Source organism: Leucopleurus acutus, assembly GCF_964270905.1.
Source record: "Leucopleurus acutus genome assembly, chromosome: 11".
In the NCBI taxonomy this organism is placed as follows: Eukaryota; Metazoa; Chordata; class Mammalia; order Artiodactyla; family Delphinidae; genus Leucopleurus; species Leucopleurus acutus.
Genome location: NC_139152.1, coordinates 32,940,207 through 32,952,612, shown reverse-complemented (window position 1 = coordinate 32,952,612; position 12,406 = coordinate 32,940,207). Strand labels below are relative to the sequence as shown.

The 12,406-nt window shown below is 35.6% G+C and overlaps 1 protein-coding gene across 3 annotated transcripts in view; it reads right to left on the bottom strand.

Annotated features, from left to right (window-relative positions):
• The window catches only part of CNTN1 (contactin 1), a gene marked incomplete at its 5' end in the record, with an annotated part of 162,667 nt that overhangs the window by 122,343 nt on the left and 27,918 nt on the right, over positions 1–12,406 (bottom strand). For all 3 annotated transcript variants that reach the window (XM_082849223.1, XM_082849224.1, XM_082849225.1), the window contains 4 exons: positions 295–422; positions 5,994–6,144; positions 9,850–9,967; positions 10,622–10,746. In XM_082849223.1, coding sequence (XP_082705349.1) covers positions 295–422; positions 5,994–6,144; positions 9,850–9,967; positions 10,622–10,746 — 522 coding nt within the window. The remainder of the gene's footprint in view (positions 1–294; positions 423–5,993; positions 6,145–9,849; positions 9,968–10,621; positions 10,747–12,406) is intronic.

The window sequence follows — 12,406 nt, the reverse complement described above, 5'->3', positions numbered from 1 at the left end:
ATAAAGGAGTAAACCACAATTCAAAAAAATATGAGACACCATATTATCTAGTACATTAAAAAATAAAAATCAATATAGTTGAAATCTCTGTGCAAAACAATATGATGTTTACAAATTTAAATTCCAAGAATAGTTTCATCAAACAAGAGATTTGCACAGAAGGCTTTTGAAATGGAAACATCAAAAGGTGGATTGTCTTATAAGCTTAGTGCTGAATCATGTCTTATAGTACATTAGAAATTAAGCACTGTCAAACTTAAAAAAAAAAGTAAAGTTAATCAAATGGTTTCCTACCTGTGATAACAAGAGTCCCAGTGCTATTAGCCTTCCCTTTATTATTTTCTACAAAGCATGTATAGACACCTCCATCATTCCTTGTAATGTTATTGATTTCCAAGCTGCCATCTTCCCAAATGACTATTCTATTGAAATGAAAGAAATACATATTTCACAAAATTAATTTAATGAAATACGTTACTTTTCTATGTCTTGGATTAAAAACACTAACATCTTAGTATCATTAAAGTTTTACATAAATTGCTTGACAGAGACTTTTTTCAAGATGAAACATTCTAGCCTTTGTTTAGAATATTCTTTCTCAGCATCAAGTTTTTTTGGAAAACCACCTTCATCTTTTTCTTGGACTTATCACAGTAATCTCGAACTGTCCTCCTGCTGCCAACCTTGCCTCTACACGGTTTCTTTTCCCACATGTCAGCCAGACATGAAGACATACACCACATAAGTAATACAATGTCACTCTTTGGCTCAGTGATGTCACTCTACAGCTCAGAAGCCTCCAGTGAGTTTTCCATCTCATGCATAGTAAAAACCACAGCCCTTGGTTTGCCCTTTTAGGCCCTGGTCGTTTTCACAATCTGTTTCTCACAACCTTCAGGGTTTTGCACAGTGGCACCTTCAGTAAAGCTTTGTCTGATAAATTCTAGTTAGTATGGCATGCACACACCCACCCATGGCACTGCTGCTGTCCTGGCATTCCCCATGATATCCCTCTTCCCAGATTTTTCTTCCTAACACATATTTCATCAGACATACTTCAGCTTTACTTGTTAATCTATCCTTGCATTAGATGGTAGCATCCTGATGTCAGGAATTTGTATCTGCTTTGTTTGTGGCCCCATCTCAAGGTAACATATTCATTAACGTATACAATCATTAGGAAAAAACAAAAAACTATGTTCCAGGAATTCCTTAAGGAGTGAGACATGAAACAATGAGTAGGCACTTGATCAACCTGTTTTTGAATGTATGAACTACATAGAGTTTAACTGAAGCAGTGGCTCTCTACATACCACCATAAAATGACTTTTAAACCACTGTGAGACAGACTTAGATCAGTCATAGGCCTGAAAGAAGTGAGCCCAGATCTTCCAGGAACATGACCCCAGGACTTCAGCCTTGGTAGTTAGAATGGACTGTCATTTCCACAGCCACAGAGGAATACAAACATATTTTAATTTTAGGAAATTTCAAAGAATGATACTGTAAAATCTACCTTAGTAAAAGCTTCTGTAACAGATTACTTTTAGGAAATTCTTCTATGAACAGAAACTAAATCTTTCATACTAATAGAACTTAAATGTATTCCCTCTGCCTGTCTGCCTCTTCCTTGGAGTCAGGAGACCGAAAACTCATTATTTGTAACCTTATTATACCTAACTCTTACATATAATTTATATTACATTAATATTACATATATTATGATATATTACATATAATTTATATATTTATTATATAACTTTACTATATAATGCCTTGCACTTACATTCAATATTGGATTGCCTGTCATTGGATTTTATTTTATTTTTAAATTTTTGATATTCTTTTCCATTATGGTTTACTACAGAATATTGACTATCCCGTGCTTTACAGTAGGACCTTATTGTGTATCCATCCTATATATAATATTTTGCATCTGCTGATCCCAAACTCCCCATCCATCCCCCCACATCTCCTTCCCCCTTGGCAACCACAAGTCTGTTCTCTATGTCTGTGAATGTGTTTCTGTTCTGTAAATTAGTTCATTTGTGTCATATTTTCGATTTCACATACAAGTGACATTATATAGTATCTTTCTCTTTTTCACTTATTTCATTTAGTATGATAATCTCTAGACCCTTCCATATTACTGCAAATGGCATTATTTCATTCTTCTGTATGGCTGAGTAATATTCCATTGTATATATATACTACATCTTTATCCATTTATCTGTCAATGGACATTTAGGTTGCTTCCATGTCTTGGCTATTGTAAATAATGCTGTATGAACATTGGGGTGCATGTATCTTTTCAAATTATAGTTTTGTCTGGATATATGCTCAGGATTGGGATTGCTGCATCATACGGAAACTCTATTTTTAGTTTTTTGAGGAACCTCCACACCCTCAAAAGGGTAGAGTTTTGCCACGCTTTTGGGTGTGGCAAAGGGTGTAGGAGGGTTGCCTTTTCTCCACACCCTCTCCAGCATTTACTATTTGTAGAGTTTTTAATGATGGCCATTCTGATCAGTGTAAGTGGTACCTCATTGTAGTTTTGATTTGCATTTCTCTAATAATTAGCAATGCTGAACATCTTTTCATTTGCCTATTGACCATCTGTATGTCTTCTTTGGAGAAATGTCTATTTAGATCTGATTTTTACTTTCCTTAAATATATAATTTCCAAAACCTTAATTTATCTCTGAAGCTTTGTACAAACACATGCCAACAATTCTCCATATATTCCATTTTAAGAGCAGAGCTTCATAAAGGACAATTACTACATACATACTTTATTAATAAAAATCTCCATATAAGAAAACACCAAAAATTTCACCAATAATATATTCCATAATTTCCTTGCTTGTCTTTAACTCTCCAGTTCCAACTTAAGCTCATTTCAGAATACTTTTTACTTATTGAAGAAATAATGTAATAGCATAATATAAACATAAAAGTAATTATTTGATATTGTGGAAGCTATGCCAATGTCCCTCTATGTTCTCACTGTGAGGAGTGTAACTGATCCACAGCTCTAGCTGCTTCACTCAGAAATCCATCACTGTGTTTGAGCCAAAACAACACTTTCCACAGGTTGCTCTCAGCCAATGACTGAGTCCAGGAGGAATTTTAAGGCTGCATATTCCAGGTAGACATCAGGCTCCTCTGATGGGCATTTTTAGCTGGAACGCTTTCCAGTGGTCTTACCACACTCTATTAAATCTGCACTGCAGTCCATTTCTACCCAACCTTTCTTCCTTCCTTCCCTTTCCCTTTCATTTGGAAGCAGACCTGAATCTCAGATGGCTGTCCCAGGCTTCACCAAGAGTCTTCTCTGTTTTCCTTCCTAGGCATTGCCATTAATAAATCTCTTGCATGGCTAATCCCGCATTGTCATCTTCTTCTCATAGAACTCATATTAACACAGTACTAACATTAATGTGTCTCATTTTTTCTCACTAGGCTCTAGTGTAAGTTCTTAGCCAATTTTCCACCCCCACCCCATTTACTTATTTTGTACGTAAAGCAATGAAAATTATCATCAAGTTGCAATGGAAACAACAATAGCAACAATTAATCTTTCTAAAACCCACATTATATTCTTAGTTTTCTCACATATATTAGCTCTCAATTGATCATTGTCATCTTTAAAGGGTATACTTCCTTGTGTTGTTCAGCTCACCTACACTTTCAGGTACTTTGTCCATGACATTATAATTAATTTCAGTAAGAGTATTTAGGGAACTTGATGTTTTTGAATAATGATCCATATTCTAAAGTCAATGTAGTTAAATTATCAGAATCTTATCCTTATTTTCAGATTAGATCATATAGATAAACAGTCAAACAAGCCAGGAACCATCTGGTCTTTAATAAAGTAGTCACTTATTGTTGCCAAAATTATTCCAGTATAACCTCCATCTTATTTGTTAATGTTTAAAGCACACCAACTCTGGGGTAGAAAAGAATCTTGGACAGACTCTCATATAAAAGGCTCAGATAAAGACCATTTTAGAGTTGATAGCAGTCCATTGGTTATAAATGAACAACTACAAAGAAATTCTGTTGGAGGATGCATATCATTTTACCTTAAATAAAATCATACAATTGAGAACTTAATTACAACTTATCAAGATTTATGTTTCCTCTCTCCTGATTGCAAGTACTTCATATGCCATTTACAAACCATTTACCAGGCACAGAGATAACTTAGTAATGTGGAACAGTTTTTAGGTAATTATATTAATCAGAATGAGATTATAGTTATGCTCAAAGACAGTTATTCAGTTACTCCTTAATATAATTTTCAACAGAAATGTTTCTCTAAAAGTAATTATTAGTTTAACTTTTCTTAATACATACTATTTTATAACATTCAAACTTATTTTTACATGAAATACCAAATCTATAATAAAGAGATACTTAAATAATCTGAGCTACTAATGGGTTAACATAGTGAGCAAAAATTAGATTTATAGACTCTTTCATCAAAACATCATACAATTTGATTCAAATACTTTAAAAATATTGACAGGACTAGAATAATAAGGTTTCAGGAGCTAGACTTTTCTTTTTTTGAACACATGTTTGTATTTAGGAAAAACAAATCCATGAAGCATGGTTCTGAGATATTTGTGGTTGCAGAGGCCCATGGCATGAGTCCTCATCAGAATCAGAGCAAGATTCTTTTCATTAAGGAGAGAGAGCTAATAGTGCAGCCAACAGGGAATGCTATGCTCTAGGCTGTTGCAGTAGTGAATACCTAAAATTGGAACTACCTTATGATCATGGTCTGCATCACTCATTATCTGACTGCTAAAGCTTCAACCCTGTATTGCACAGATTGACTTTTCCTTTAACACTGATTCTTCTAGTATCATTTTGTTAAAGTGTTAATAAATCTTAGTCAGACATATTACCTGTAGAATTTAATGTATTCAGGGAAGCAGCTGCTGTCCTTGCACACCCCTCCCCAACCACAGCTTTGTCTCATGCACAACCATACTTGTGATTATCCTAGTAAGAAAACTGTGTTGCCATGTGTTCATTCCATATCAGCATGGCACAAGTTCAAGTTCTGGCTTGGAGATTACTGATACATTTTCAGAAGGTCACTTTAAACTTTCCAGGCTTTAGATACATCAAAACAGAGATAACACCCACCTTACATCCTTTACTGGATTACTGTAAAGATTTATCTTTTATACTTTTGCTAGAATATATTTTAAAGGCAAAAACTACTTTTTTCCTCCCTTATTTAAGCCTTTAGACAGATTTCTACTACTCTTAGATAAAGCCACAGAAAATGTTGTTACTAATGACCTGGCTTACTATGTGTCATCCCTTAAAACTGTTCTCCATTTTATTCTAAAGACAGCCATGTTGGTTTTAGTTCTTACATTCCTTATACATCCTCTGCTCTCTGCCTTAGGGCCTTTGCACATGCTGTGCTCCCTGCTTGAAATATTTGCTTCTCCCCAACCTTCACATCCCAATTCTCCTATTTCCCAACATTCCTTCTCCCCATAGATAGTTAGGAAGATTAGAAGTTCCTGTTCACTTCAGAAGAGGGAAGAGGTGATTTGTACTTTAAAATCACCTTTTATTTCCCTACTGAAATATTTAAGAGGCTAATTGCATAAAATTAAATCAAATATGAATGGCTATAGAAGCCCTTGTTAGGGGAAAAATTATAAAGACCCTATTTTATTTCCCATTGTTAATTAGTTTTGTGGCCTTGGGCAATTTGTCACAAACCTCTGGGCCTCAATTTTTAAAATTCCTTATAAACTCTAGAAGTCTAAAAATTGAATTCTGTTTATAATAGATACTGACAGTGATGGGTATTTCTGTTTACCTTAGAGCTGTGATATCTTCTGGGGAGAAAAGTTAGAACAAAAATTATTTACACTATGAATATGAAAACAAGTTCTCTACAAAGTAAACTTTCCCAAGCACTGAGTTGCAATCGGATTTCTAGTTTCTGGACTGACCTGCTGCTATTGACAAGCCGCTCTGTACCTTTACTCCATAAAAATTTTGGTTTGGGTGCAGCTTTAGGTTTGCATTCAATTATAACTCTTCCTCCTTTAGCAGCCAGGATCTTTTTCTTCATAGGATTCATTTCAAAAGTTGGAGCCAAAGCTAAAAGAAAGTAAACTATTATTTGTCTCTTTTGCTAAAAAAAGAAACAGAAGTTTCTTCTATACTATAGCATCTTTTATTCCCTTTTGATTAATAATCAATAGAAAAGATTAATCTCACCAAATGTTATCAGCAATGACCAACAGATATTCCATGCCTAATAATAATAATTGTTTTCTTTTATTTAAAACTTTATTGAGGTATATTTTACTTATCAAAAATTTACCCATTTTAAATGTATAATTCTTGGTGATAACTGAATTAATTATTACACATTTAAGTTGTAATCAAATGCTGTATGAATATTTACCTTGAAGGTAATACCTAATTCAAGTGTCTTGACTCAGTTGCGCAAGGGAAGTTAAGTGAAAGGATAGAGGAAATTGAGCAATTATTAATATTGACACATATTCATAATCCGTAATCATAGTCACACTTTGAATGAACTGTCCCCAGCTTACGGATGAAAGAACTGATACCTATTAAGATTATATAATTTGCCAAAGGTGCCACAGGCAGTAAGGTATAAAATGGGATTTACATTTGAATCTAGATCTGTCTGATTTGCAAGCATGCTCTTTTCAATAAACAATATGACTCCTCCTTCATTATACAAACATTTATTGAGTACCAACTGCATGAAGACACTATGAGATGCCTTAATAAACAGAGAGACCCCTGCCTTCAGGACCAACCTACAAACAGTTATGGGAATGATGTTTTCAATCAATTGAGAAGTACATAATGCACCTGTAGCTCATCCTTACTTCAAAGTACAGATCAATAATTATGAAAACAGGCTATAGAGTCTCAAAAAATATTACTCTCTTGATGATATGCTCTAATTTTCTTTAGTGTCCCCACATCTAGCTCATTTCTCAATCTCTTTGTCATTTTGCAGACTCCAGGGGGATTCCATCTTTTTATTTCCACACATCCCAATCATCTATAAAACTGTCCTTTCTGGGGGCTTTTCTAGGCCTAAGTATATTTTTATCCAGGTCTTGACCCTTCATCATCTAGTCCCATGATTCTCAAATTTTATTTGTGCATCATAATCATCTGAGGATCTTGGTAAAATGCTATTTAATAGATCTGGGGTGGACCTGATATTCAGCACTTCTAACAAGCTCTGAAGAACACACTTTTCATAAAAATGATTTAGGTTATCCCATTGTTCTTTTAGTCTGAGTTTTTATAATTGGAAATAAATAAGTAAACAACCAACTGTGTTGTACACCTAACACAGCATGTGGTATTTTGTATAGGCTAAATAAATATTGTGGGTGACATATTGCTTATAAAATATGAGAGAAATTTTCATCGGATTATATTTAGAAAGTCTAAATTTATCTAGAAAATAAGACTTTTTTCTGAATCTGTTCAGTCTTAATAAAATCGTTGATTTGGTGCAGTCATTTAAATGACCCATGCTTACCTAATGTTTGAATTTCTAGTGACAGAATCTAGACCATGTTCATGTATACATACATATATATATTTTTTTTTCTTTTGTTCTTTATTGAGCCTATTACAGACTAGTATCTGGTGCAGAGTAAGCACTCAATAATCATTTGGTGGATGAATAAATGAATTAACTAAATAACTCAGGAAAGAAGAGAGAGAAACACTGTTCCTAAAGGTAATAAACAAAAATAGATTGAAACAAATATAAAGATGGTCAGGAATTAATCTCAGTCTCAAAATGATCAATTTGCTTAATTACTGCCTTAATAGATTAATGATTGCAAGATTTAGGTTTGAAGACAGAAAGATCTTTCAGTCTGAGCTGTTAAATTTTCATTTTCTCTTGTAATATATAACAATTAACAAGAAATTTTAACAGAAAACAAAAGCATTTACATTTGGAAGGAATTGAAATTCACCTCATATCTTCTCTAAGAGTCAAAATGATTTTACTGCACTTCATACCAAAGTGATAGGGTATGAAGCCTAAGCCTAAATGTTTCCTTGATACCCAAAGAAACTAGATTAAATTATTAGCAAGGAATTTTGACTTTAGGGGGAAGAAATGGAATATGATACTCAGCATTATAAGAAGAGGCAGGAAAAGTTAAAATCAAGAAGGCCTCAACTCTTTTTAAAGATAGCTTTCTTTAATACTTTCTTATAACTGTCTCAGTGTCTTTCATGTTCTTTTAGTGTCACTCAATTTGCAGTGATACCAATGTTTTAAAAAATTTCCCTTTGGTGTCTCAAGAATAAAAGAGACTGCACTGAGTCATTGTTTTATCTTTTCAGTAATCATTTCTAGCAGAGAAATCCTGCCCACCTGATTCATTACTTACAATATTACTAAACTTGGTGACAGCCACTTCAAATAGTATGAAAAGGACATGATAGTATGAAAAGGACATGATACTTTTAATTAAAGTAGTTGTAATGAAAATAAGAAGAAAGTAAAAAATCTCAGAGATTTATGGGATAAAAATGAGAAATTTAATAGATGTAATGGGGGGAAAGTATGTAGTAGATTGTGTCATTCTTTAGAACAGTAAATATTTCAGGAGGAGATGATGTGAATGAGTGAGAAATAATGAATTAGGTTTCAGACATGCTGAGTTTGGGATATCTGTGAAGTTACCCAGATGACCATTTCTACCAAGAAGCTTTTATAGTGAGCTTGAAGCTGAGGATAAAATTCTGGGCCAGATGTATAAATTAAGGGGTCCTTGATAGTTAATGGGCAAAGAAGAAGATATCATCCAGGTTTTTTTTAAAAATTTAAAAATAATAATAATTGAGGAATAATATTATAAAATACATGAAAGAATGAGTAAGAAAATGGAATGCAACCAGAGGAATGGAAATCTAGAAGAGAGCAAGATTTCCAACTGAGCAGTAAAAAGGAAAATGAAGGCGATCAAGACAAAATAATCTGGGAGGTATCAGAGCATGGCATCACCAAGGACAAAAGAGAGGAGAATTCAAGAGGAAAGCATGACCAGAAAGAGAGGCAGCCTGAGGATATGCACACACACTCACACACACACACACACACACACACACACACACATGCACACGAAGAAAGGATGTCTGTTGAGGGCAGAGATAAAGGGATTATTTTGGGACAAGATACATCGTCCTCTGGATAAAGAGTATCAAAAGGACAAGTGTAGTAAAGATTCAGATAGTTTTGAAGAGGGATGGGAGGTTGAAATATTTTATTTCAGTGTTTTTCAATTTTCATGGAGAAGTAAGAAAGTAATACGAAAGTAGGAGTGAGTGTGGGGTAAGGGGATTGAGGAATGTCTCGAAGGTTTTCAATAGCAATTTTAACCCAGGGACCCAGGGACTGATAAAGCTACCAAGTGCTAAACACTCATCTGAGGCTGGCTCACAGGCATTGCGGAAGCATCAATCTTCACTATGTGATGTCCTGGCAGTGTTTAGCTGCCCAAACATAGGAGAGAACAAGACATAAAAATTGGCATGTGTAAAGTTTGCTTTACCATTAAAAAAGTCTTAAAAACCTTTATACTCCATGTTGCCTCCAATTTATTTACTATTCATGAATGAAAGGAAAATAATAATATCATTCTATTTCAAACCACATTTTAGAAATGTTTAACTTCTAATTCAAGAAAGTAATGTGAAATTAAATATAATCTGTATATAATGAAGGATCATTTTAACATGTTGCTTTCTTGCTGATTGTTAACAGAAACCAGAAATAATACTGACCCAAGATCTTCAACTCCGCGTTTGCATAAATGGCTCCATGTGTATTTTCAGCTATGCACTGATACATGCCAGCATTTTCAAAGGTCACGTCATACAGTCTCAATTCCCCTCTATGATACTGGAAAGAACACAAAGTGAAACACATTTTCTTGATAGACTTTAATAGAAATGGTTTCATTTGGGTTTGGGCTTGGTTGTCTTTCCATTTAGGTACATTATTTTTGCCCCCACTGTTAACTAAGTCTAGTGGAGTGGGGTTTTCATGGTATGGGGAAGTAAAACCCACTTACCATGCCCAGTGGCTCTTGTTCTATTCATCCTACAGAGAAGAGAGTCCACCTTTTTTCCCTCTTGGCCCAGCTGGGAGATTACAGTGGGAAGGTAGAGAAGGACCCCACTGCTGCTACTTGTCCCCAGGGCTAAAGGTAGGACCTTCATTCTTACCTCTGTTTCTGTGGGGTCAGGGAAACAGTGGCAAGAAAAAGAGGACAATATCAGGTAGTAGAGATGGATGCATAGGAAGAGGGTGAAAAGTGGAACAAAGGAAACAATAAGGAGAGAGAGAGAGAGAAGGTAGACATAAGAAAATGTTTAAGCTGGAAAAAGACACTTTATGTTCACTTTCTGGTTTTTTCTTTTAAAGGAGACTTTTATATTTCAGGGACTAGATGCCCTTAATCTATTGACACTCCTGCTAACTTTATCCCAGGATCACCCAGAAATGTTACCGGAACATAGGCTCAAGAACTGCAAAGCACTTGAACATACATACCAAATATCCATTCTTCAGCCATCGGATGCTAGGGATGGGCTTCCCTGTGGCCACACAAGGCCAGTAGAGATCACTGCCTATATCCACCTCTGTGTCATTGATGTGTTCTACCCACTCAGGAAATGCTTAAAAGTAAAGGACATTGAAAATTGTCAAATGCAAGTCAACATTCATCATTATCTCAAGAGGACAAATATTACACTTAGTTGATCTTCCTCTAGAAAATACATCAAATACTCTTTGTGTCATAAAATCAATGATAGAGTCAGTGAAATTGTATTTCTACAGGTCAGCAGGTAAACTTTATCTTACAATATTACAGCACTAGGTAACTGTAATTAAATTCATAATTGTTTTTCTATTTGTGAACCACGTTTTGTTGGAAAGCTAATTCACGAATAGCACTAAAATAATTTATCTTTTTCTTATAATGTAAATCTTTCAAAATTACATATAAAGTTTTAAAGAATTATGTGTTAATTTATTATGTAAGAGGGGTAGAGTCTAGGGTACAAGTGGAGATGTTGACCTCAGAGAGCAGCTGAACCTAGAATATAAAGAGATAAGTGTAGAGAAGTAGGTGTCAGTAGATGTGGAGTGGGAGTTTGTGAAAGCTCCAATTTAATTACTACCATTTTCTCTGTGAAATAAGAAACCTAGTTATTAGCTGAGAGGAAGGTTGAAGGAGGAGGTACTGTGGGTTTGAAGGAAATCATGAAGGCATGAAATGGTCATCTAAGAGAGTGAGAGGTAAGTGAATCTGGAGAAATGTAGTCTAGTTGCCAGGCGACATTAAGGGTAACAATAAGATCTGAAGCATGGCAGTGGGAGTGAGTTGCTGAGGAAGGTTGTAGGACAAGATCATTGGAGGAAAGGAGTTCAAAGGAACTGAGAGGGCAAACTATTGGAAAAGTTATTATAGTCTACATGATTTTTTTTAAATTAATTAATTTATTTATTTTTGGCTGTGTTGGGTCTTCGTTTCTGTGTGAGGGCTTTCTCTAGTTGCGGTGAGCGGGAGCCACTCTTCATCGTGGTACGCAGGCCTCTCACTGTCGCGGCCTCTCTTGTTGCGGAGCACAGGCTCCAGATGCGCAGGCTCAGTAGTTGTGGCTCACGGGCCCAGTTGCTCCGCGGCATGTGGGATCCTCCCAGACCAGGGCTCGAACCCGTGTCCCCTGCACTGGCAGGCAGACTCACAACCACTGCGCCACCAGGGAAGCCCCTAGTCTACATGATTTTATGTCACCAAGAATGAAGTCAGGAGTAGAGTTGTAGTTGGTGAGAGTTGTCAATAGTGAAAATCTTAGGGCAATGAATGGGGAGGGGCGACTTAACATAAGATTGTAAACTGGATGATTAAAGGAAAAGAAAGATAGTCTAGCAATAGCAGTGAAGAGCAGGGAGGCAGGTATTGGCAGTACTGCCAGTCACTCCTGGGGATGAGGGCTGTGAAAGAAAAATCAGCCACTGCTTGAATGGTCTACAGGGGAAAGTGTCTTTAAGGGAGAGCCAAGTTTCAGTTGGAGCAAGAGAATAAAGGGAATGTTCAAAGAAGTTGAGAATATAGGGGATTCTGATAATGGACTATGTGCTCTAGAAGCATAGTATAAAGACGTCAGAAGTTGGGAATGAGGGGGAAATAGAGACTAAGTAGGACATGTGCAGAGCTCTGTGGGTATTAAAGTGCAGGTCATAAGGAGGCCCTGGACCAAGGGCTTCTTAAGGCAAATGAAATGCACAGGGTGAAGGTAAAATGATCTTAATCTTAGTGGACTTTATGAG